General features: G+C 42.2%; 1 protein-coding gene across 1 annotated transcript in view; it reads right to left on the bottom strand.

Annotated features, from left to right (window-relative positions):
• Nucleotides 1-14,789, bottom strand: part of Tmcc1 (transmembrane and coiled-coil domain family 1) — a 167,369-nt gene extending 152,580 nt beyond the window's left edge. Inside the window, exon 1 of the mRNA XM_027429194.2 lies at nucleotides 14,645-14,789. Coding sequence (XP_027284995.2) covers nucleotides 14,645-14,739 — 95 coding nt within the window. The 5' untranslated portion in view covers nucleotides 14,740-14,789. The remainder of the gene's footprint in view (nucleotides 1-14,644) is intronic.
• Between the last annotated feature and the right edge of the window lie 11,401 nt (nucleotides 14,790-26,190).

Raw genomic sequence — 26,190 nt, 5'->3', positions numbered from 1 at the left:
CTTCCTATTCCTTGACACATTCCACTCACTGGCTTCAAGGAGCCTCTCTAACTCTGTTTTAATCTACCTCTTTGCTTTCCCTGCTCATCTATCTGACCTGTAAATATTAGTAATTAAGTTCTGCAGCTACTTCTTTCATCTCTGCTCAACCATTTGGCATCTCATCCTTGCTTTATCCTCTGGGTCAACAATATCCTTAATTATGTCTCCAGCAGATCCTTTTCTCCTAAATCCTGGACGTCTATTTAGCACCTCTAATCCCCAAATCGTCTCTATGGATGTCCAAAACTGAGTTCCTGTTTCCCTCTTCCAATGACTTTCTCTTTCAGTTTTTCCTATCTGAGTATACAACTAGGGCATCTACTAAGAATATAGTGCAAAACCCTCAGAATGGGCCTTGCCTCTTTACTTTTGTTCTGAAGTACACATCCAATCTATGCACTTAACCTGCTGAGTGAGCTAGAAAAGAACACCCCAAATCAAATTACACAGTCTCACTACCTTCTTCTCAAACAGCCATCTTCTCTCGCCTTTGTTTGCAACAACCTCCTCACTGGTAATTCTGCTTTTGGCCTTGCCAAAGCTACTAGTTTATAAAACAAAACAGTTCACTACTACGTAAGCTTATTTTAGTCATAGTTGCTGTTTTGAAGTAGGGTCTTACTCTGTAGCCCAGACTGGTTCATTCTCCTCCTCCTCATCATCATGGTCTTGAGCTAACTATGTAGCACAAGCTGGCCATGAACTCATGGCATGCTTCTTACCTGAGCCTCCAGAGTGCTGGGACTACAGGCATAAGCAACCATACCCAGGTTTCTGATTTTACTTTTTCTTCTCAGTATCATACTCAACAAATACACTTTTAGAAGAATGGAGTAAGGGGAGGCAGGGGCAGACAGATTTCTGTGAGTTCAATACCAACCTGGTCAACATAGTGAGTCCAAGGCAAGCCAGGGCTGCAAAGTAAAACTTAGCCTTAAAATAAAATAAAATTTAAAAAATGAAAATAGAGTAATGAGTTGGAGAGATGGGGTGGCAGTTAGGCACACTTGATGCTCTTCCAGAGGATCCAAGTTCACTTCCTAGTACCCATATATGGCTTACAATCATCTATAATTCCAGTTCCAGGGGATCTGATTCCCTCTGAAGGCACTGCACACATGTAGTACACAGGCAAAACACCCATACACCTAAAACAAAAGTAAAAACTTCAGAGTATACTGGTTGGTTACAGTGGCAGAAGCCTTTAATGCCAGCATGCAGGGAGGCAAAACCTGCCTGATTTTGACACCAGTCTGGACTGCACGGTAAGTTTCAGGCTAACTATAATTACATGGTGAGACCCTGTGTCAAAAAAATAATAAAATAAAAATAAAGTACACTGAATAGTATTCAGTAAAAACTTGGGACACGAAAACTGTTGTGCATCCATGACTAAGATTGGAAATTTAAAAATTTGCTCATGGGGCCAGGAATAGTAGAGGGCTAGTACAAAGCATTGTGCTTGATCCTTAGGACTGAAAAACAGAGTTATGATCATAGCAGCTCTATACTATGAGGTTTCAAAACAAAAGACTTGAGACTGGAATGAAAAAGAAATACTCTGCCTCCGGTGTGATGAAGCAATAACAGCCCTCTAGTCTTTTGGATAGGCTTTCACACCAATTTTTTCATTTAATTCTAAAACCCATGAAGTTGTCTAAAACAAGCAATTTTCCAATTTAGAGATGATAAAAATACTTTATTTCTCAAAGCATGACAGTAATGTCAGAACTGAGTTTAGAATCTTAATTTTTAATTCAAAATCTACAGCACCATACTTGTTCCTGCCAATAAAATCTTGAAACTAACCACAAAGTCATATGCCCACATACTGCTATGTATACTAACTTTCCCTGTGGTGATATATTATTTATGATTTAATAAAGATTGCCTGAAGTATCAGAACAGTGGTAGTACACCTTCAATCCCAGGACTCAGGAAACAGAGGTAGATGGATTCCTGTTAGTTCAAGACCACACTAAGCTACATGAAATGGATCCAGTCTAAAAGAGAAACAGCTCACACAAAGGTGATCTCAGCATTTGGGATCCCATGCCTTTAATCCCAGGATCTGAGAATTATAAAAGGAAGAAGCAAAGGGTCTCATGAGAGAATTTGTCTCCAGCCATGTTGAGGAGAGTCAGCAGCAGTGTAGAAGTACAGCTTGAGGTTTAGTGGAGAGCATTACACTCTGAGAATTCATGGAAACAGGACTGCCCTTTCAGCCTGAGGTACAGTGAGAGCTAGTGGCTGGCTGCTTTGCTTTCCTGATCTTCAGCTTGATGCTTGAACCCCAATATCTATCTCTGGGTTTTTATTTATCATGTTACTTTCCCCAGAACCATCAAGTTTATGCAGAATGAAAGCAAAGTTCATCAAAGTTACAATCTCAATCAAACTTCTTTCTGATACTTCAGACTGGTGTCCAGTAACATCCAAGCCTAGTGTTAAGCAATGAGCTGCTATATTGTACACAGTGAGAAAATTCTTACTGAGCTAGTATAACTGTTGAAAGGAAAAGGAAACAGGAGAAACAAGCAAGTGCACAAAAGACCTGAGTCCTAGAGAGGGCAGTGTCTGCATGCATCAGCGTGTGTGGCTCTATGTACCTGCATGATGTGACCATGCAGGGAAAGGGACATACCTCAGACACCCAGCAGCAGAGTTCCTGGCTTTGCAGAGATGGTGAACAGCTGGAATCCAAAATGCCTCCCCAAATGCTCTTTTTTAAGAGACACAGAAGCAAATCTTTACAGAAAACAAAACAAAAATCTAATATGGGAATATGAATTCTCATTCTAAACCTTGTGACCAAGAACAGCTGTTCATAATTGTCAGCATGTGAACCAAGTGTTAACTGTGGATATGCCTTCTCTAGAGGGTGATACCTGCTGGTCAGAGGGGCAGCAGAACAGAAACAAACACCACTGAATGTGAATAATAGGACTAGGGAGAGCTTAGCAGATAAAAGCACTTGCTATCAAGCTTGAGGACCTGAGTTTGATTCCCAGGAAGCACATTGTAGTAGAGAACTGACTCCAATAAGTTGTCCTCTGATCACAACGTGTATGCTGTGACGTACATGTGTGTATGTGTGTGTGTGCATACACACTAGATAAAAAAACAGCTATCAGCTTTCAGTCTGTAAAATTTTCCAGGCTGGGGGCTGGAGAGTTGGCTCAGTGGTTAAGAGCACTGGCTGCTCTTGCAGAGAGGATCAGGTTCAATTCCCAGCACCTACATGGTGACTCACAACTACCTGTAACTGCAGTTCCAGGGGATCCAATGCTCTCTTGTGACCTCCACAGGCAACAGGAACGCATGTGGCAAACAGATATACATGAAGGCAAACCATTCATACAAAAAAAAAAAAAAATTTCCAAGTTACATAAACACATGGAAATGATAGAAAATGGCCAACCTAACTGGCAGCAGAGTTACCAATGAAAGCAACAACCAAGGAACACTCTAATCACTGATAAGCAGAAAATATAACTTATTTGTATAAATTATAAATATGTAAAAACTTATTTCAAGTGTGTTATATAGTAAGAATGATGGTCAAAACACACCCAAATAATCTTAGTAGTCAGAAGTCCACCAAACAGCACAAGTATTCTGGAACCAAATGAAATAAATACCTTAGAACTAATGCCAAATGCCCCTGGGCAGAAATGTTAAATAATCTTGCAAAATACCAAAAGTTAACATGGAGCTAAGGGACATTAAGGTTAATCTGACATTGCTTTTGTGTCCTTGTCAGCAATGGAAGTCTGTTCTATTTTGGCAGCAAGATGAAGCTGTGTTCCTGCATCTCTCACCAGCCAGACTATGTAGGTACATACAGTGGCTGACTGAAACAGGTTTCGTGGGACTAAGCAAAAGGAGGTAAAGACACAGCAACAAACTAATCACAACAAAACTGAGTGCCGTGAAGTTGGGACAATCTCAAGTAGCCTGGTAACATGCAATAACAAACATGTAACTACTATCTAGGAAAGGGGAGTAGTTTGATGAAGAAACACTAACTCACTAAATCCCAAAGGCTCAACAAAACAAGGAGAGACGATAAGAAAATTAAAACACTACCAAAGCACATCAAAATCAAACTCCTTAGAAACCCTACATAAGGGAAAACATCTTTTTGTTTGTACCACCATCAGGCTTGGTGGTACAAACTATTAACCGGTGTTCAGAAAGCTGAGGCAGGGTGACTCCGAATTCTTGGCCAACAGAGGCAACACAGACAGACCCTATCTTATAAGAACAAAGCAAAAAATTTAAATGGAGCTCAAGAAACAGAATGGGAGAAAATGATCCAAAATCATGTATCTGAAAAGAGATTATGATCCAAGAACCCTTAAAATTCCTTACAATGACAACAAGAAAATAATACAAGTCAAAAATAGACAGTTCTGGCTCCAGTGGGCAAGGAAGCTTGCAGCAAAGTCTGACAACTTGGGTTTAATCCCCAGAACCAACATGGTGGTATGCGTCATAAGCTGAGCACTTGAGATATAGAAGACCCTTGGCAGGTCACCCTTGGCAAGTTTTAGGTCAGCCTGGGAATTATATAACATTACCTAAAACACAAAACTTTTTTCTGAAACAGAAATGCAAAGACTGGAAAAAAAAAAAAAAAACCCAAGCATACATTATACAATAACAATGAGGATAAACCCAACTACAGTAGAAAGCAAAGCAACATCTTTAAAAATAATAAAATAGGCCGCGCGTTGGTGGCACATGCCTTTAATCCTAGCACTCAGGAGGCAGAAGCAGGCGGATCTCTGTGAGTTCGAGGCCAGCCTGGTCTCCAGAGCGAGTGCCAGCATAGGCTCCAAAGCTACACAGAGAAACCCTGTCTCGAAAAACCAAAAATAAATAAATAAATAAATAAATAAATAAATAAATAAATGGAGCACAGCTGTCAACAACAGGTCCACACTCAGTGAAAACAGCTTCTATAGTTGAAGGCACATTAAAGACCTTCCCAGGAATACTAACTATAAAAAGAGCCATAAGATACATTTAATCACCCGGGTGGAGGCAGTGCACCCCTTTAATACCAGCACTTGGGAGGCAGAGGCAGGTGGATCTCTATGAGTTCCAGGACACCTAGGACTGTTTCACAGAGAAACTCTGTCTCAAAAAAAAAAAAAAAAAGACAGAAAGAAAAGAAAGATTTAATCTTTAATCAATGGAAACACATTCTACATAGAAACCTGAACTGCACACTCAAAAAAAGAAAAAAAAAAACTGAGTCCTAGAAATAATTTTTAAAAATAGATCCAATTATATTACTAAAATAAAGAAAAATGACTTTCACAAGTTGGACATGGCAGCAAATAGCTATAATCAGAGTACTAAAGAGGTGGAGGCAGAAGGAAGTTCAAGAGTTTTAAGGACAGCCTGAGCTACATATTGAATTAGAGGCCAGTGTGAACTACATAGTAAGACTTTGCCTGTCTCCAGAGGAAGAGGAGGGAGGGAAGGAGGAATGGAGGGAGGGAGGGAAGGAAGGGAGGGGAGGGGAGGGGAAGGAAGGGGAGGGGGAGAAAAAGGGAAGAAAGGAAGGGGAAAAAGGGAGTGTCTGTTTTTCAAAAATCTTGATTAACAAGAATCTTGATTAACAGAATTCACTTCTATCACGCTTTCCCTTAAACCCACAATCGATATTCTCAAGCTATATGTCCCATAACAGAATATCTTTTGGAGAAATGAAACAAAAATCTAGACCAGTGTTGCATTTATAGGTGGTTTTTCAGGCCTTTTGAAGGGGTTGCTTATAGAAAAGTACTTTCAGATAAAGTACAGAGGCCAATATATAATTTTCTTTTCTTTTCAGTGTCTGCAGACAGTCCTGAAGTCAGTCAAAAAGTAAGCCAACAAATAATGTTCTTTGCCTTAAAGAAGGCTAATTTAATGAATCAGCCAAGTTGCTCTAAACTGGCAAAAGAAGAAAACTTTTGCCAGGTCTTCCTGAGGCAAATTAATTAGTCAAAGCAAAGATGTCAACGCAGTAGCTGCACAAAACTTGGGTCATATGGAGAAAGGAAAAGAATATCGGAGAATATCATAGTTCAAACCTCAGGGGGAATGTGGTTAGTAAGAATAAAATCTCTGTAATTCAATATTGCTGAAGCCAGAGAACAGAACGGGAATGATGCCCAGGGTTCCTCTAAATAATGTTAAATGCAACTGATCTACTCAGATCCCTTAAGCCCTCCACCAGACCCAGTATTTCAACTTCCCTAGCAAGACTACTTGCTCCTCCCTGACACAACTCTATAGTATACGATGTAATTCAAGATGTTCCTGACAAAATTCAAGAGGTTACCTACTGGTACTCAGCTAAGGACAAAAATTTGTTACTCTGAAAAATGGAGTCAAAAAGAAAATTATGTGACTTTAGTATTCCCTTAAAAATATCACAGAATTAGCAACTTCCATTGCTTTAACCCCACTGCAAACTTGTGATTTTCCAGTTTATATGGTCATAAACTGATCCAAAAAAAAATCAATTCAACTGAAAAATGCTCATTATTTTTCTTTAAATCTATACAAGAAAGTTCGAGTTAGCATTTGCTTTCTCTCTCTCCCTTCCCCAATAACTCTTCTGACAGTTACCTGTTATATTGCTCAGATTGGCCTCAAACTCCTGGGCTCAAGATACCCTCACATCTCAAATGTAGCTGAGACAAAGAGGCACATACCACCATGCCTAGCAAAACAACATGATTCTTAACATTCACAAAGCAGAGTGGGGCAAGTGGTACACACCCCAGATCCTAGCACTTGGTGAGCAGAGGTAGGAGGATCAGGAGTTCAAGACCAACTTCAAATTCCTGGTCAGCCTGGGCTACACGAAAATTGCAAATATGCATCAACTGATAAAACCAAAAATAAAATGCAGTGTTAACTATACAAAAGAATTTTTATAGATTTATGTTACTTTAAATTATGTATATGGTAGAGGGGGAACAAATGTGTACATGTGATGCCCTGAGATCCTCTGGAGCTGGAATTGCTAAATATAAAACAAAACAAACAAAAACAACAAGAACAACAACAACAACAAAATGAACAGAGCATTCTTAAGAGTTAATTACACATTTCAGTTGTGAATTTCTCTTCATAGGAATTTACAACAGAAATACATGTCTAAGCCAGGTGGTAGTGGCACACGTTGGGAGGCACAGGCAGCCTGTTAGTTTGAGGTCAGACTGGTCTACAGAGCTAGTTCCAGGACAGGCTTCAAAGCTATAGAGAAACCGTCTTGAAAAACCAAAAGAAAAGAAATACATGTCTATATGTTTGTATCTCCTACTTTAAAAAAGTTTTGTTCATTAAAAATATTCAAGGTATTGGAGAGAGATAGCTCAGTAGTTAAATGATTGCTCTTCTAGAAGACCTGGGTTCAATTCTCAGCATCTTTTTGTTTGCCTGCATCTCCGTATGTACACCACAGGTATACAGTGCTCATGTGTGTGCTAGGAAACAAATCTCTAGTCTTCTGCAAGAGCAGTAGGTGTAAGTGCTCTTAATTGCTAAGCCATCTCTCCAGACCCAGCACTTAAAACTTAAATATGACATTTTAGAAAAGAAAAGTTATAGAAGATTAATGAGTGGCTTCCAACAATCAAGGAGGAGGAAAACAAACACGGAAAGTACAAGTTTTCTAGTGCTGTGAAGTTATTATGTGTGACAATGTAACTGTAAATATATGGTATTAAAAACTAAGCTGGAGAAATAGGAAATTGTCTATTACACAAGAGGAATGATGCAAATCCAAGATAAGGTGGAAAGCAATCAAGGAAAATAGCTAAAGTCAACTTCTTGCCTCCACATGCAAACCAACACATACACTACACGCAAGAATGCTTGCTGTGCAAGCATGAGGACCTGACTTCAAAGCCCCAGTACTCACAAAACAAGCTGGACTTGGCAGTATAGACTTGTAACCCCAGTGTTGTGGTGGGTGAAGATAGTAAGATCTCTGGGGCTTGCTATCCACCAGCCTAGCTCCAGGCTCAAGGGAGACTGTCTCAAAAAAAAAAAATATGACAGAAAGTAACAGATCATTCAGGACACTCAATGTTCTTCCTGGCCTCTGCACAAGTGTAGTCATATATATACATCCTCCATCCTCCCCCCCCCCACACACACATCAGAAAAATAAACAAAAGTTAAAAAAAAAAACCAGGAGCAGCAATATTTTTTAAAAGAATATATAAAAGCCTATGAAGCCCTATAGACCCTTAAAGCAGAGTGAACTAAATCAGTATATTCTTAAATAATCAGGTCACACAGGGTTCTCACAGTGGAACCCAAAATGTGACAAAAGAATGAAATCTTATTACAATGACTGAAACAAGCTCAGGATCAACTGAAGAAACATTCAGCCTGAATGATCAAAAGGAAAGGAACTGTCCAGAAGCACTGTCCTCACATTAATATAGCTGTCATCTGAAAATGTACAAATTAACCACCTTGAAGCCACTGAATGTGAAGGCTAGAAATGAAAAATTACTAAGTAAACAGGTGGCAAACAGCTTCTCACTGCAAAGTAGGAGGATACAGACAATGAGAAAGGGATGGAAAGACGATTCAGTGGGTAAGAGAACCTAGCTGTTCTTCCAGGGACCCAAGTTCCATTCCCAACACCCACACCACAGTTCAAAACCATCTATAATGTTCCAGAGGATCCAATGCCATCTTCTGGCCACCATGGACACTGCAAATATGTGATATTCAGGCAAAACACACATACACATAAAATAAATAAACTGTTCAGATGACCGGAGAGTATGATAATATATTAAGAGTTGAGGACATGGGAACCTAGTGTTTACTTTAATAGCTTACCAGGCAATTACACATAGAAATACTTAATGATAACGTGGTGGCAGAGAACTAGCATTCTCATCATTTGAGAGAGCGCTTGGAAGCAATAACATTCCAGTATCAATAAACACACTTAACACCCAGACCTTAGCTTCTAAGACCATTCTCTAAAAGAAAGGATCAAGATAATTGACTAATTATATAATTGGACTAGAAAACCTGCAGGCTGAGCTTTGGACACCTTATACTGTAGGAAAGTGAGAAATGAAACACATATATAATGGTGGGACATGTAGAAAAGACAAGCAAAAGAGCCAGAGTTGGAACAGTCTGAGAAACAAAATTCACACAGACATGCTACTTGTAAGCAGGTGGGACCTAACTCTTCACTCCTGTGAGGCATGGACATAGTGACTTTTTCCCCAAAGAATACAGTAAGGTATGAGAATAGAGAGTAATTTCACAAGAGGAAAACACACTACCTCAAGGCAGTTAATTCAGGTAAACATCAACACTGATAAATTACACTCATAGGCTACAGTCCTGACAGGTGGTGAGAATGACATTCTAGGTGTTTGGAGACATGACTCTGTGTTTAAGAGCACATATTGCTCTTGCGGAGGACCACATCCAACTGCCTGCAACTCTAGTTTCAGGGACTCTGATGCCTACTTCTGGCCTCCACAGGCAAATGCACTTGAGTGCACATACCCAAACACAAACACATACAAATAAATCTTTCTAAAACATGGCATTCTATCTCAGTGATCTTCCTTCCAAGGCACATTATACACCAGTCTAACCATGACAGAAACAGATAAATCCTAACTGAAGGGCATGCTACAAAAGCATCTGAGCTGGGCTGGAGACATGGCTCAACAGTTAAGAGCACCAGCTGCTCTTTCAGAGGTCCTGAGTTCAATTCCCAGCAACCACATGGTGGCTTACGACCATCTATAGTTGGATCTAATGTCCTTTTCTGGCATGCAGGCCTAAATGCAGATAAAGCACTCATAAAATAAATAAATCCTAAGAAAACAAACAAACAAACAAACAAAAGAACAACCAAACCCTGAACAGAAATCTTCAAAAGTATAAGGAATGCCTGGGAAATTGCCCAGAGCAAAAGGACAGGGGGAGATGGGACTGTTGAGTGTAATGAGGTTTCTGAAGTAGAATCCAGGGAATGAAAGGGGGCATTAGGAAAAGGGCTGGAAAGTGTGCATCTAGTAATAATGTACTGATATTGGTTCATTACTTGTAATAAAAGTACCACATTAATGTAAGATGTTGATAAAAGGGAAGACAGTACAAGAGAGACAAGAATTCTCAGTTCTAGCTTCATAGTATTTCTAGAAACCTAACAGTATCCTAAAAATAAGTTTAGGTTAGATTTTTTTTAAAAACAACATTTTGTGATGGAATATATGCCTGTAATTTTACTCAGTGGATCTGAGACACACACATAGACATAAATGCTAAAGGCTGTAAATATTACGTGGTAGTAGAATGTTCGCCTGGCATATACAAGTCTCTGAATGTGATCCCCAGAACCAAAAAAAAAAAAAAAAAAAAAAAAAAAAATGCCTATAATATGATCGTTGCCTTCACGAAGCTTGTCTTATTGTGAAGTAGTGAAACAGCACAGAATACAAGAAAGCTTGAAGGGTAGAAATGAAAGTGTGAGAAACTTGATCTATACTTGATCTCAGCCAAAAGGCTGAAAAATGGTAGGAATAGAAAGGTCTGTATTGTAAGAAAAGGCTTCAGAAAGGAGAGCAAAAATTGAGTTTGCATCATAATATGTACTTCAGGACAAAGGAATGACAAGCATTTATAACAACAATCCAAATGGTAAAGGAATGAGGAAAAGGCAACAAAAAGTGTAAAAAACGGGGCAAGGAGATGGTTCAGGGAGTGGGGTGCTTGCCACCAATACTGATGACTTGGGTTCAAGCCCTGGAACCAACATGGTGGAAATGACTCCTGCAAGTTGTCCTTTTACCTCCACAAGTGCTGTGAAACAGACACACAAGCCCAGACACCACAAATAAATAAATAATGTTAAAAAAAGAAATATAAAAACTTCTCCCTTTGACAAAAACAAACAAAAAGCATCTCTGAAAGGTATAAAGTTGAGAGTGAACACAATAGTAATGCTCAAACACTCTAAGAGCCATGTGACAAAAATAATCAGCATACACCCCATTTAACATACCAGCTGATTTCTGGTAAGATGTGACCAATACTCAAGGACAAAGAAAGTGACAGCTGTTCTCTAGGGCCACAACAGGAAATGCCAATAGGGAAAGACAGGAAGCAGGTGGCCAAGTTCTTCTCAACAACTTTTCACAGGACAGGGAACATATGCTGGCTACTTTTTGTCCCATGCCCTTACCTACACGTCACCTTAACATTCATGGTACAGCTACAAACATTTATTAGTGTGATAGAGACTTAATTTAACAATAGAATTAAAGTCTGAATGAAGGATGCCAGCCCATCAGAATTCTTCATCTCCCACACTCTACTAGAGATTAGGTAACTATTTTTAAAAGCAAAGGGTTTGGAAGCCTACATATCTACATATAAATTCCTTTCCCCTGTTCCTTCCTCCAATGGAGCTCAGTCTCATGGTCTTTAATGTGCATAAGCACCCTAAATGATTATAATACAAAAAATATGCACACCATATTTTTTGAGTTTAGAGGGCTGCCTAGTACAGTTTGCACTTCATGTGAGTGATTTCTGCCAACACACCAATGTTCTGTCCTATGTATGGAATGAGGTGCAGCCACTGCAGGCTCACTCCCTGAACCTTCTCTCTAGCCCAATGATGTAATTCTTCTAACAATTACATCTACAAAGAGCATAGACCACATGGAAGTTATGAATTTCCTGTCATTAAAGATGTTCACATACAGGCTAGAAAATCTAAGAAAGTAACTGAGAATTTTTCTTTCAGCTCCTAAGACTTTAATAATAGTTGGGCATGGTGGTACACAGGCAGAAACAGGTGGATCTGAGTTCAATGCCAGCCTGATCTACATAGTGAGTTCCAGAACAGCTAGGGCTACAAAGAGAGACCCTGTCTACAAAATAACTAACTAACTAAATAAATAAATAAAAAGTATTCTATAACAAAGAGATTTTTAAAATCTGATGGGGGACAGCAATAAACTCGTTGAAGGCAACAGGATGAAAAAGGACACAAAGGCCCAGTGGATAAAGGCACTTGCTGCTAAGCCTCATAAGAAAGAACCATGGTGTTCACAGAAAGCAGAAATAAATTAATTTAAAAAAAAAAAAAGACACAAAGGCAAGATAGGGAAGCTTGATGCAAGGAACATGGCGATTTCTATCTGCAGATCTTCACACTTCTGTTTGTCAGGAAAACTATTCCATCTTCTAGGCCACAATTCAAGTACCTTCTCCCTAGCAAGGCTTCTCTGAGCACTTTCACCTAGGCCCTCGTTACTCATTTGTCACATCAGCTTTATTATTTTTTTTTTTAATCACAGACCCTATTAGGAATCAGCAAACTTTTTCTATACAGATCCAGTTACAGTTTGCCTCAGTACTTATGGCTTGTGAACTAAGATTAGTTTTTCCGTATTTAAGTAGTTGAGGGAGGGAAGAATGACACTGCATGACATGTGAAAAATGAATGAAATGAAATGAAAATTTCAGTGTCCAAGTTTAACTGGAAAATAGACATTCAAGTTTATTTACTGTCTGTTGCGGCACATACTGAAGTAACAGCTGCCTGGCTACAACAGAGGCTGCATGCTTCAGAGCCTGAAGCAGTTATTTCTTCACAAAAACAACAACAAAGCAAAGCTTACTGCTTGTCTTGTATTACCTGAAATGGTCCTGTCTGTTTATTTGTTGTCTATTCCTCAGCTCCACACACCACACACAATACAGCTTACTGCAGCAGAAGCCTTGTGTGCTTTGTTTCTTACTACAACCTAGAAAGAATTCTGGGCCACAGTAAGGGCTCAGTAAATATCTGGTGAATAAATGAGTGAATGGTCCATAATGGCACAGAGTTTAAGCTTTCTCCTATCAAAATCTCTAGCAGAGATGAACCAAACAGCTAAAAGTACTGGTGTTCAGCAACTAGAGCAGGATGCTGGAACTCCAGGGTTTTTATGCTCATGAAAGACTCTACTATTGCAAACTGACATAGCACTGACAGCTGTTTGTGCTTCTGTTTATCTAAGATGCAAATACTCTAAGAAATCTCATTTCCTATACAAAGGACACAGCACTGACACCATAATAACAAGAGATCTAGCTCACGTGCTAATGAATTTTTAATATTGAGAATTTTCCTATGGGGCTCATCAGCTATGTAGTCTGTAAGCAGCTGAAAATTCTCTAGAAATTAAAAGGTTACCACCCACAAACCAGAAGCAGCTTTATAATCTTTCTCTACTAGCCAGCGAGTGGGTGTGTGAATTCAAAAAAACACCAACCAACTCTGTTGGTGGAGGACAAGGGATTGTTGAGTTAAAAGCCCACCTATAAGCATCTCTGTTACACGACACTGTAAAACTATCACCCACTCACAATTTCAGCCTCAATCTTCTAATCTGCAAATGAAGGTGGAGGATAGACCCCCAACTCCTGGAGAAATTTGATGTCACTAACATTTCCATTAAGGTTCTTTTCCTTCAGGCTTTGTGACAGTTTCTATACACACATTCTACATACTTCAAAAAGACAAGGGATTTAGTTTAACTTCTACAGTTTAAGATACTGGACAGAAAAACAAATTAAATGTATACTATATTTTAAAGCGCCCACCTGCTTTCCAATCTTGGGAGTTTCGTTATTTTTCTTTTTTAAATAAAAGTCAATGTAGGAATTCCAGCCTTTCACAGGGACACTCGTGGCACATGGACTTTTTGACAACTGTATCAGACTTACAACAACCATTTTAGATGGGGTACACGGTCGTCTTTTTTCTCGGTTAAACCTAAGTTAGGATATGAGCTACAATATACCCAGACGAAGATAAAGCGTGTCACCAAAGCCAAAATATTCGCCAACACCTCAAATGGGCTACCTCCAGAAACCCCCGCAGCAGATCCACCACGGTGATCTCCACCAACGCTGACTAGGGATGGGTCCGGACAGACACTGGACCAACACCATCCACACTATGGCTGAGGCTGAAACCTCTGGCTTTGTGGCGAAGCGCAGCTCGCTGCGGCCCACTACTCTCCACAAAAAGGGTTAATAAAGGGCGCCCTAGGGCCAAGCCCGGCCCACCTAGACTCCCATCTCACTGATTCTCCCCAGGACAGCGGGCTTCCTCCTCCAAGTTAAACCACAAGTTCAGAATCAAAACAAAAGGTGCACGACTGGTTTCTGGTGGCAAGGGCTGACTCTCGGTGGCCAACTTCTGGGGACCGCAGGGCCGGTCGAGCGAGGGCTCGAAGACCTCGGCTGGCTGGGAGGCCTAGGGTCTTGTGCGTGAGTCCTCACACGCCCCTCGCTCAGCTCAGCCACAAGGGGAGCCGGGGAGAGTGCCGGGAACGGGGTGGGGGGTGGGGGAAGAAGGTGTCCCAGTGACAGACCTCAGGAGGCCTGGCGATGCGGGGTCCAGCTGGAGGCCCGGGGCTTCGGCGCCACGGGAGCGGCAAAAGGTCCAAGCCGCTCCAGGCCGCGAGGAGGCCCCGCTGCCGCGACGGGCTGCGCTGGGGAGACCGCCCGTCCCCACCCACGGCCTGGGCCAGTCACTCACCGGTGAGGAGACGACGGACAGCCGGCGTCTCCGCCAGCGCCGCGCTCGGACTCCAGAGCCGGCTCCTGCCGCTGCGGCCGCCGCGCCGGGTCCATCCCCGCCCGACCACCCCCCTCCCGACCCGCCCCCCGCGACGCTTCAGCCGCGGCTACCACCGCCGCTGCCGCTGCCGCTGCTGCCACGGCCCCGGCGCGCGAACGCGAACCCAGCGAGAGGGAACGACGGCGAGAGCCAGAGCGCGCGCCCGGTGGCCACCGCCGCCCACAACCTCCGTCTCCCGCTGACGGCGCATGCGCGAGGCGGCGCCGGGCGGGGACGCGCACGCCGTAGGGGGCGTGACCGGGCCCAGAAGGTGTGGCCACGCTTCAGGCCCGCCCACCCACGCGGGCGCTCGCCAAATAGGCTGAGGCTCTGCAGGTGGCGCGGCCGCTTCCAGGTGAGTTCTCCCTTTCGCTTCCTGGAGTTGGGAAACCCGAGCGCTTCCACGTCTCCGCTCTTCGGCCCTTCCGCTTGTTGTAGCCTTGGCTCATTTTATCCTTAGCCGCTCAACCCCTCGGCCCTTGGGCTCCTCAGTTGCTCGGCTCTTCGGCCGCTGAGCGCTTTGTATCCTCAGCCCCTGATTGGTGCAGACAAAGGCTAATTTCTGGGTCCCACGTCCGTAGTCGCACAAATGTTCTCTTTGACTCCCAGAGCCTTCCACCTAGCGGGCTGCCTTTTCGTCAGCTATCACTACTGATGAAACTGATCCCTTTAATTATACCGGATGCTCTGGCTTAGTTTTACGTCCATCACCCAGATGTGGAAGCTTCTTCCGTGTTGGAGGAGCTGGGAATGCAAAGTGGGAATAAACGGAGTCCTTGGCCTCCAAGTTTGAGAGCTGGTGGAGACATAATGGGCGAAATTTAGCGGGGGATGATAGAGTACTGTCCAGTCCTGGAATTGGAAAGAGTGCAGTGGTTGAAGGTATAGCTTGGCGAGAAGGGGAGCTGGGAGACCTCTGGTTGGGGTGCAGTTGTGACTTAGACTGCCTGTGAAAAGAGGTAGGTAAGCAAGCATAGGGACAGTTTGGGGGTTTCTGACTTTCAGGAGGCCAAGCTTCCTTCAGCAGTGGTTGCAAAGCTAGTAACTTGGTCATTTTGTCTGATTTTAAACGATTGTGCAGGGATGTGAAAAGTGGCCTGGGGGGTGAGGTGGGGCAAGGAGGCCAGTCAGGAAGCTATTGGCAAGATGGTTAAGGCAAGATAGAGGAGTGGTCAGAGAGAAAAACGTTTGGGGGGTAAAATGGATAAGTGTTGATGGATTGGAGACTGACAGGGAAGGAGGTGGCAGGATTGACTCAGGTTTGAGTGGTGAGCTTAAAGGGACTGTGAATGAAGCCACTAAGAAAAGTAATTCGACAATGAAGAACAAATGTATGAAATTGTAAAAGAATAAGTTAATTTTTTAAAAAAATGTGTGATAAACCTAAATAAAACAGGTAACACTGAAAAGAAAGAAGAAAATTTAGAAAACTATTTGTATCCCTGAGAAAGGCAAAGGCGCTTACTTTAAAGGCATGAACTATAATTCACATTATTTGATAAATTTTATCAAAATGTTTGTAGTTTGTAAACACTATTAAGAAATTAAAAAGGCATGCTGTGCCATGTAGGTGCACACCTTTGATCCCAGCACTCGGGAGGCAGAGGCAGATGGATCTCTGTGAGTTCAAGGCAAACCTGGTCAACAGAGTGCATTTCAGGATAGTCAGGGCTACATAGAGAGACCTTGTCTTGAAAAACAAAAAACAAAAGAAAGAAAAGAAAGGCAAGTTATTGATTAGAAATGAACGCTGAAGTAGAATATATCCAAAGAAAGTCTGGTGTCCAGGATATGTAACAACTGCTTTTTCTCTCCCTCAGTGCCTTACATGTGCTAAAGTAAGAGCTAAACTACAGGTACCTCCTTTGCCCTAAACAGTAAGACAAACAACCCAATAAATCAGTAAGCAAAAGGCTTTGGTAAGTATTTCACAAGATGTAAAAAATGGCCATTTAATGACAAAAAGATAACATTAGTCATCTAGGGAATTGCAAATTCAAACCACAAGATACACAATGTCATTGGCGTGGCTAAAGTTAAAGACTGGTGATCCACTTGTCAGCTCTTACTCAGCTCATCAGCAGTACTTAATGAAGAAACCCAGATAAAGAAAAAGCCAAGTGTCAGTGTTCTATTGCTGTGAAGAGACACCTTGGCCAAGGTAATTCTTATAAAAGAAGGCATTTAATTGAGGCTTGCTTAGTGTTTCAGAGGTTTAGTCCATTTAGTCAAGGCAGGGAGCATGGTACTACGCAGACAGACATGGTGCTAGAGAAATAGCTGAGAGTTCTACATCCTGATCCACAGTTCACAGGAAGAGAGAGCCTCTGGCCCTGGCTTGGACACTTGAAGCTTCAAAGCCCACCCCCAGGGACACACTTCTCCAACAAGGCCACAACTACTCCTATTCTTCCCAGGTAGTGTCACTCCCTGATGACTAAGCATTCAAACATATGAACCTATGGGGGCCGTTCTCATTTAAACCACCACACTAAATCATGCTTCCACTTAACATAATACAATGAAAACACAGCCATGCTCTCCCCAGAAGAGGGTGCAGAGTTCTTGGATCATGTTCTCCCTCCACCTTTAATACCTGTAAGATGAAAGCATTAATACTACAGTACAAAGTTAACTCAGACATATGTCTCTACTATGTCATAGCAACTTTGTGTTCCCCTAAATAATAAGGATTAGTCATTGCATCCTCTACAGAACTTCTTTGCCTATTGAGATGCCAAAAGTGACCCAGTGTCTCCCATTGTAACTAAAACCCTGGGACCAGCTTAAGCAGCTGTGTATCTTCATCTGGTTCTTGCACGTGATTCAGAACTATTGTACACTAGGCATTAGACCCAGACTTAGTGTTCTCTTCCACAATTAACAATTCTTAGGAAATAGATACAGGCTTCTAGAGACAAGGTATAGAAGCCATTTCTTCATACAACTTACACCTTTGTCTTGGGTTTTTATTGCTATGAAGTGACACCATGACCATGGTGCTGTGGAACAATCTTTGTACACTGTAAATGGGCATTACTCTCATTGTCAATAAAAAACTAATGGGCCGATAGCTGGGTAGGAAGAGATTGGGCAATACAGCCTGACACACAGAATTTTGGGAGGAAGGGCAGAGTTGGAAGAGTTGCCAGCCCAACACAGAGAGAGCAAGAAGGTCACGCCCTACTGAGGCAAGGTAACACCATGTGGCAGAACGTAATAAGGAATATGAGTTAATTTAAGTGTAAGAATCAGCTAGTAACAAGCCGAGGTTTTATAAGTAACATTAAGTGGTTATTTGGGAACTGCTGGGCAAGAGAGAGACATCTGTTTACACCACAGCAACTCTTTTATTTTGCCAAACATTTTAATCTAATTGTGCATATTACCAATTATATTACTTCCTAGTCAAAATGATTACGCACCAACAAATAACCCTTTTGTCTCTGCCCTGAAATAAGTTTCATGAAATGGCAGTTCTTATAAACGAAAACATTCAATTGAGGGGCCTCGCTTACAGTTTTAGACATTCAGTCCATCATCAGTGTGGCATGCAGACAGGTGGAGCTGAGAGACACCTTGACTCAGTGGCAACAGGAATTTGACTAACTGTCACACTGAGTGAAGCTTGAGAAAAAGACCTCAAAGCCCACCCCCAACAGTGACACATTTCCTTCAACAAGACCATATCTCCTAATTAGTGCCACTCCCTTTGGGGGCCCATTTTCTTCCAAACTGTCACAACCTTCCAGGCCAATTTAAGTGTGTACAATTTTGTTACTGGATTAGGTAACACTGATTTATGCTCAAGGAACATTGTAATTAGTTGTTCTGTGGTTCAGTATTCAGTGTCCACCAATGCTCAGCAAGCCTAGGTTATCTCGAGAAGAGTGGGCTTATCTACAGAGAAGAAAGGGCTTTGCTCCCAGATTCAAAGGGTCTGCATTTCAATTTCTGTCATGGGCCTGCCAATAGCTCTAAACATTTCCATCAGCCCCTCTTACAACTGAAGCTCTAGTTGGTTTTTGCAGAAATTTTGGCTGTGAATATTTCTTTCAGGACAGATCTCAGAGTTTCTAGTCATCTAAGAATAGCTTAACTTGGACTTTCAATCTATAATGGCAGTGCAATTAGCAACTTGCCAAAGCCACTCTGTGTCTGTTGCTGGGTCCTAACAGCTCCCTCAGGGGAGGGGATGATAAGGTGCAGAGTCAACAAAACAAACCTTGGGAGTCAGATGAAAGGAGAAACAGCAGACTCATTTATTTAGCAATGGGTAGAAACTTCTATACCCTCCCAGCACCCAGGCGATCTGATCCATTGACAATGTGTAGTTGCCCCTCATTGGCTAGGCACAATCAGGACCTCTGATGGTGCCAGGCAGACTCCAGGTTGGCTCCCCTCGCCCTGGTAGGCCTTAACTTCCTGTATGTGCCTTTGTTTCACAGTAATGGTCTAAGAAGAGTTATATGGCCATTCACCTAATTCCAGGATTTGATTGATTAGGAGTATCCAATGGCTTATGTCATGGACTACCCCATATTTTGTGTATGCATGTGTACACATGCATGTGTCTGTGTGTCTGTGTGTATGGTGCATGTATATGGGTGAGCGTGTCTGTCTATCTGTTTCTGTGTATCTGTATATAATGCATGTGTACAGTGCCTGTGGAGGCCAGACGAAGATGTTGGATCCCCTGTAGCTACATGCAATTGGGAGCTGTCCAGTATGGGTGTAGAGAACTGAACTTGTGTCTTCTGGAAAATCAGCAAGCACTCTTAACTTGTGAACCATTTTTCTAGCCCCAGTGCTGGTTGGTTTTAATTATCAACTTGACAGAATCTAGAATCACCTGGAAAGACAAGCTCAACTGGGATCAGGTTAGCCTATGGGCGTGCCTGTGAGAGGTTTTCTTAACTGCATGAATTGAATTGAGAAGACCCACCCTGAAAACGGGCAGCACTTTTTTATGAGCTGAACCCTGGACTCTGTAAAAGTGGAGCAGGAGAGCCAAGCACTAAACGCATGCATGCCTGCATTCATTGTCCCTCTGCTTTTGAATGGGAATGTGACCAGCTGTCTCAGACTTATGCTGCTATGACATCTCCACAGTGGTGGGCTGTAAACCTGGAATTGTGACCTAAAATAAGCTTTTACTCCATAAGTTGTTTTTTTTTTCCCCAGAAAAATTTATCTCCATAAGTAGGATGCATTAATGTCTTACGTTTCCAGATCCTACTGTGTTTGTCAGTATGTACTTAACTTGCCAGTGTAAGTAACTGGTTAAAAATGTAGCCTCACAAAATTTTAACTGAGTAGAAACTATTTAAGATCTAAAAAAAGGCCCAAAGAAGACTGTTCCATGCAGTGGCCATGTCACACAGGAGCATAGAAGCATTGAAGCCCTCCTGAATAATGTACTTAGATAAGCCAAGTAAGGTGGTTCTCGCCTAGAGTCCCAGTACAGGGAAGGCAGAAGCAGGATTGCTACGTGTTCAAGGCTAGTCTAGATTACATAGTGAGATCCCATCTCAAAACCAAGTGGAGAGTGGGTGCACAAATATGACTTGGAGTGAAAGTGCAGAAACCTGTTGACCCAAGTTCAGTCTGAAAAACCCAAGTGACAGTCAGGGTTTGATAGCCCGCATCTGTAATCTTAGTGCTCTTGTGAGACGGGAAGTGGAGACAGGAGAATTGGTTTGAACTTGCCTCAAACAAGATGGAAGGAGAGAAGCAACTCCCAAAAGTTGTATCTGACCTACCTCCATGCATGCTCTGTGAGTCATATGCAACAATAATAATAAAAAATAAAAATTAGGGGTGGGTGGTGCTGCAGAGACGGCTCAGGGATTAAGAGCACTTGTTGCTTTTGCAGAGGATTTGGGCTTAGCTCCTAACACCCATGTGTTACCTCACAACCATCTGTAATTCCAGTTCCAAGGGATCCTGTACCTTCTGATCTATGAGGGCACTGTATGCATGTTACACGTGCATACATGGAGGCATAAACACTCATAAATCCAAAAGAAAAAAGTTGGAAAAATGTATTTCCATGGAGTCAAGTAAATTGCTGTATGCCAATAACTCTGAATTTGTACCTATTGTGCAAGTTTTTCTCTCCCACCCCAGGGCCCCACACCACACACACACACATTTTGCTTAGTACAGCTTTCTCTCTAACAGATGACCTGAGGCCTCAGCTTAAATGTCATTTCCTCAGGGAAGTTTTTGCTGACCCCACAGCCCAGATCAGCTTCTTCATAAAGTACTCTCAAGACATCCTGAACTTCCCATTTCTAAGCCTAGCACACATGCAATTTCCCCCTTAAACATCTCTGGATGGTGAACTCTAGAAATCTGGGGACTTCTCAAGTATTCTGAACCCCCTAGCCCTCTGCAGATGTTCAGGGAATTATCAAATGAATGAATGATGATTCTATTCACTTTAAATAACTGCTGAACCTAAAAAAGAAGAAGAAGAAGAAGAAGAAGAAGAAGAAGAAGAAGAAGAAGAAGAAGAAGAAGAAGAAGAAGAAGAAGAAGAAGAAGAAAAAAAGAAATTGTGTGTCTGTGCAGATGCCTTTACAGACCAGAAGATGGCAGCAGATCCCCCAGAACTGGAGTTATAGGCAGAGTAAGCCTATAACTGGAAGGGCGTCCAGCACTCTAAACCACTAAGCCGTTTCTCCAGCTCCTCCCATCTTTATTTTTAGCATTTTTTTTTGTTGTTGTTGTCTTGTTTGTGCCTCCAAAGACTTAACTCTGCCTATGTAGCTTTCATTGCTGAAAATGCATGTCAGGTACTCCTGCCCCTTAGGTACTAGCACAGACTGGAGATGGATGGCCTGCCTTCCTGTGCAAATACTGCTACTCCACCTGATATTTTGGACGAGCAACCTCAGTGCTATCTCCTACGGTGGTCCTGACCTCACTGATGAGCTTTAAGCTGAAAACGAATAACCCTGAAAGGAATCGGAGTGCCTGACACATGAGAAGTAGTTAAGCCATTCTTGGAGACAGGAGTCGGGGAGAGGGACTGGAAGCTAGTAGTTTGCATCTAAGCTGTCTCCCGAACTGTCTCAGGCCAATCTTCACTAGCCACCCAGGCCAAGGCCACTGCAGCAGCTATTCTAATGTACTGCATTAGAAGGTAATCCTACCTTCTAAAAAGGCTACACTCCTGGTATGCTGTACAAACTGGCCTGTTCCCCCACCAACAAAGCCATGTGCCCAACTCCTCTTCCCCCTTCCCAGATAGCTGTGCTCTCAAAGAGAGGTGCTTTCCCCCACCAGAGCTGGTGTGCCCAGCAAGGTACATGTAACATAGCCTCCGAATGCATAACATCATGTCATTTACAATGGCCAAGCCCAACAGAAGGCCAAAAATGGTATCCATTGGTTCCATCTCTTCTCTTAGAAGCAAAGAGGTCTCCATAGTTGAGAACACATGGTAGCCCAGCAGGTTCCAGCACATGGTTATTTTCCAACTAACTCTGTAGATTGCTCTTAAAGCAAATCTTGTTCTATTGAGTGCCTGGAATTTTTTTTAAAATTAAGTATAACAGTAAAGGAAGTATTAATCTATCCTGAATCATATCTGTTGGAATGTTTGCTTTAAAAAACAAGCACAAAGCCAGGTCGTTGGTGTGCATGGCTTTAATCCCAGCACTCAGGAGACAGAGGCAGGTGGATCTCTGAGTTCAAGGCCATACTAGTTTACAGAGTGAGTTCCAGGACAGCTAGGACTACACAGAGAAACCCTGTCTCAAAAAACCAAACAATGAAACACAAAACCAAAACCTGCTCAATCTACCTGCAGTGACTAACACAAAACCAATATATGCAAAACCCAAAGGAGTGGTCCCTGTTTTATAAACTTTGTTGTTCTTGCACTGTTGGACAGTGGGCAGACTCTTAAAACTATTTTGTGTGCTTACGTGAATATCTTCACAATGCATCCAGCATACCTGAGGGGAAAAAGAAAATGAAGAAATTGGGACTGTTGTCACAGAGTTCCATGAAAAGCACGAGTATCTTGGGCTGAAGAGATGGCTTAGCTGTTCAGAGCTCCTGCTGCTTTTAACTGGGTTCGGTTTCCAGCACACACATGGTGGCTCACAACCATCTGTAACTCCAGTTCCAAGGGATCTGACATCTACTTTTCGCATCTGTGGGCACCACACATAAGTTGTAAGAAAAGAGAATCATGAGTGTCAGGGCCAGCAGTAGAGTCACCACCAAGGTTGGAGAGATTAAAAGCAGTTAAAAGCACTAACTATTGTAGAGGACCCAGGTTTGGTTCCCAGAACCAACATCATAGGTTCCAACCATTAGTAACTCCAGTTCCAGAGAATCTTACTCCCTCTCTGGACTGCGTACAGACACACATACAGGAAAACAACAAACAAAAACACTCTTGCACATAGAACTTTAAACAATAAGTCTAAATAAATAAAATAAATCTTCTTTTAAAAGTCAGCTTTCTGATATATTTTTTGGAGTGAAAGGAACCAGACATAAAAGAGAGCATATGCTGTGTGATCCTGAACCTTAAGTTCAAGGACAATGAGACTAACCACTGGTGGCAGAGGCTAGTCAGAACAGCAAGGTGAAGTGATTAGAAGCCAGTAGTCTTGGGTCTGGAGCTAGGGATATTCCAGTCTGTTGATCTTGGTAGTTGTTATGCAGATGAGTGTGTGTACAGAATCATATTCTTTAGGCTTGTGCACTTACTCCAGGGGTATAGCTCTATGGTCGATTGTTTGTTTAACATACATAAGGCTCTGGGTCCCATCCCCAACACCAAAAGTGGATTGGGATAATGAAAAGGTGAAAAGGATGTAACCACTCCTTTTATGTTGGTGCAAACCTTCCCCTGGCTCTTCCTCTGACTGCCACTGAGGACCTCTAAGCAGAGCTGGGTGAGACTTCCTTTCCTTATTTCTTTCTAATGATATTCAGTAAACTACAGATTTTGTTTCATGACCTGATCTTACTAGAAAGGAAGAGGACATGGCCATGTTCCAGAAGGCTTAGCAGGTTAAGATGGAGGTGAGAACACTAATGGCCTTGTCTACAGTATTAAGAACACTGCCCTCCATAAGACCTGGAGGCAGTAGGACAAAGCCTCTATACCACCTCCTTTGTACCCACTCCTAAGAGGTAATCTGGTAGGCCCCCAGGTGGCACAGCTATTGACCAGGGGTACAAGTGTGTTGATTTTGTTTTTAAGTGACAAGTGCACAACAGACAAGCTGACATGAAGTAAGAGCAATTCCTGAAATAAGACTGATATATTTATGGAACATAGTGGGGATGTCAAAAATACCTGGACCTGAGGATATTTTGTCTTATCTCTGCTTTTCTTATCTTTCTTCTGTCCAACCAGCTTCCTCCTCCTGACTGGAAAAATGACTGATTCCTGAGCCTCACACCAGACTTGTCATAGCATGGCCTGTGTCCTGCCTTTCCTTAATCCAGCCAAAGAAATCTCACAGAAAGGCTAAAATTGTTTCCTTGTGAGCCCATCTCCATCCTTAGACCAGTCTACTGTGGCCACCAGCATGGGTTACTGTGACCTCCCAGAACAGAGTTGACCTCCAGAAGGGAGCGGGTTCTCAAAAGAAGAATAGACATTAAGTAGGACAGATGTTGTTACAGATACCATGAGAGTGAGATAGATAAGAGATGAAGGTAAATCCATGTGTCTGGCATGCTGGCCCTCTGATAAAATGTAACCTCTCAGCCTTCATCACCTACAGACCCAGAGGTGAGGCTTAGCAGTGCTCTAGCTAGAGCTCCAGCCAGTTCAGCAAGGGGTTGGAGGAGACATCAGAGAAATCTTGGGTCCCGTATCTTGACAGGACACTCAGCTTGTGCCACAAGGGCAGTCCTGTGAGAGCAGTGGGAACATGTAAATATATGCCAACATATGGCAGGGATTGGAAAGGGCATGGATGAGAACATGCCTGTACACACTGACATGTGGCCATGCAAGATAATCTCTGTTTGTGACCATGCTTTAAAACTGCATGTATGTGAATGTATGCATACAGGTTGAGCAATGACAGAACTAGAAAATGCATGTGTGTATGTGAACCAGTGAACACATTCGTACTATGATAGACCTAGGAAATACAGGTACATGTGGACCTGCACATATCTACTTATCTATTACAAGCTGGGAAACACATGTATTTTTAAAATTGCACATATATGCTAGAGAGCTAGTGAATACATGTTAGAAATTAGAATGAGGAGTTTGGGTTAATTTACTGTTAAGGGGTTAGAGGTTAAGTTTAGGTTTAGGTTTAGGGTGCAAGATTAGGGTTTGTGAGCCGGGTGGTGTTGGTGTTGGTGTTTGTGGTGCACGCTTTTAATCCCAGCACTTGGGAGGCAGATGCAGGTGAATCTCAGTGAGTTTGAGGCCAGCCTGGTTTACAAAGTGAGTTACAGGACAGCTGGGACTGTTATACAGAGAAACTCTGTCTTTAAAAAAGCATAAAAAAGATTAGGATTTGTACAGTAGGTTAGTGTTAGGATCAGGGTCACAATTATGCTTACCCTGAATTTTTGGGTTCTAATCATTTTAAAATGTAGGATTAGGTTTAGAGTTATATTAGGTTTAGAGTTAGAGTTAAGGATGGGGTTTGTGTTGTGTAACAATAAATCTTTCCGCCAGCCAACAGAGCCCCGCCGCCACGTGGGTGCCCAAAATAACACACAGAGATTAATATTAGGCACAGTACTGCTGGCCAGTGACTAGAATTTCTTGTATGCTAGTTCAGTCTTAATTATCAACCATAACTACTAATCTATATATTTATAAAGACTTATCTTATGGAGGACACCGACCATGTGTGTCCTGTCTTCCTGGCGATCACATGGTGACTTCACAGAGAAGAGAGGAAGAGGAAGAGAATGATTTCCTGCTTGTCCCGGCTTATATTCTGAGTCTGCCTGCTATGTCACTTCCTGCCTGGATCACAAGACTTCTCTTTACTACATTTCCCAGAATTCTCCTCGACTCCTAGTCCCACATGTTTTGCCTCCCTATTGACCACCAGTGCTTTATTCATTAACCAATAATAGAGACATATACACAGAAGGACTACCCCCATCAGTGTTGGGGGTCTAGGTTACCATAAGGGTTAGGTTTATCATTATTGTTAGGGTTAGCATTAAGGTCATGATCATGGTTTTAATTTGGTTGGACGCAAGCCAACAGTTAGTGTTCCAATTACGGTAAGGGAAGGGGTTTGCTAGGGTTATGAATAATGTGAGGATAGGCTTGCTGTTACACATAAGTTTAGGATTAGGCTCATGGTTATGATTAGGGCTCAGGTCAGGATTATGTCTAACATTAATGTCAGGGTTAGATTTGGAGCTCATGTTGGAGTAATAATTATGATTAGGGTAGGTGTACTAGATAGTTTTATGTCAACTGGACACAAGCTAGAGTCATC

Source organism: Cricetulus griseus, chromosome 8 (assembly GCF_003668045.3).
Source record: "Cricetulus griseus strain 17A/GY chromosome 8, alternate assembly CriGri-PICRH-1.0, whole genome shotgun sequence".
In the NCBI taxonomy this organism is placed as follows: Eukaryota; Metazoa; Chordata; class Mammalia; order Rodentia; family Cricetidae; genus Cricetulus; species Cricetulus griseus.
This window is presented reverse-complemented; position numbering and strand designations above follow the sequence as displayed.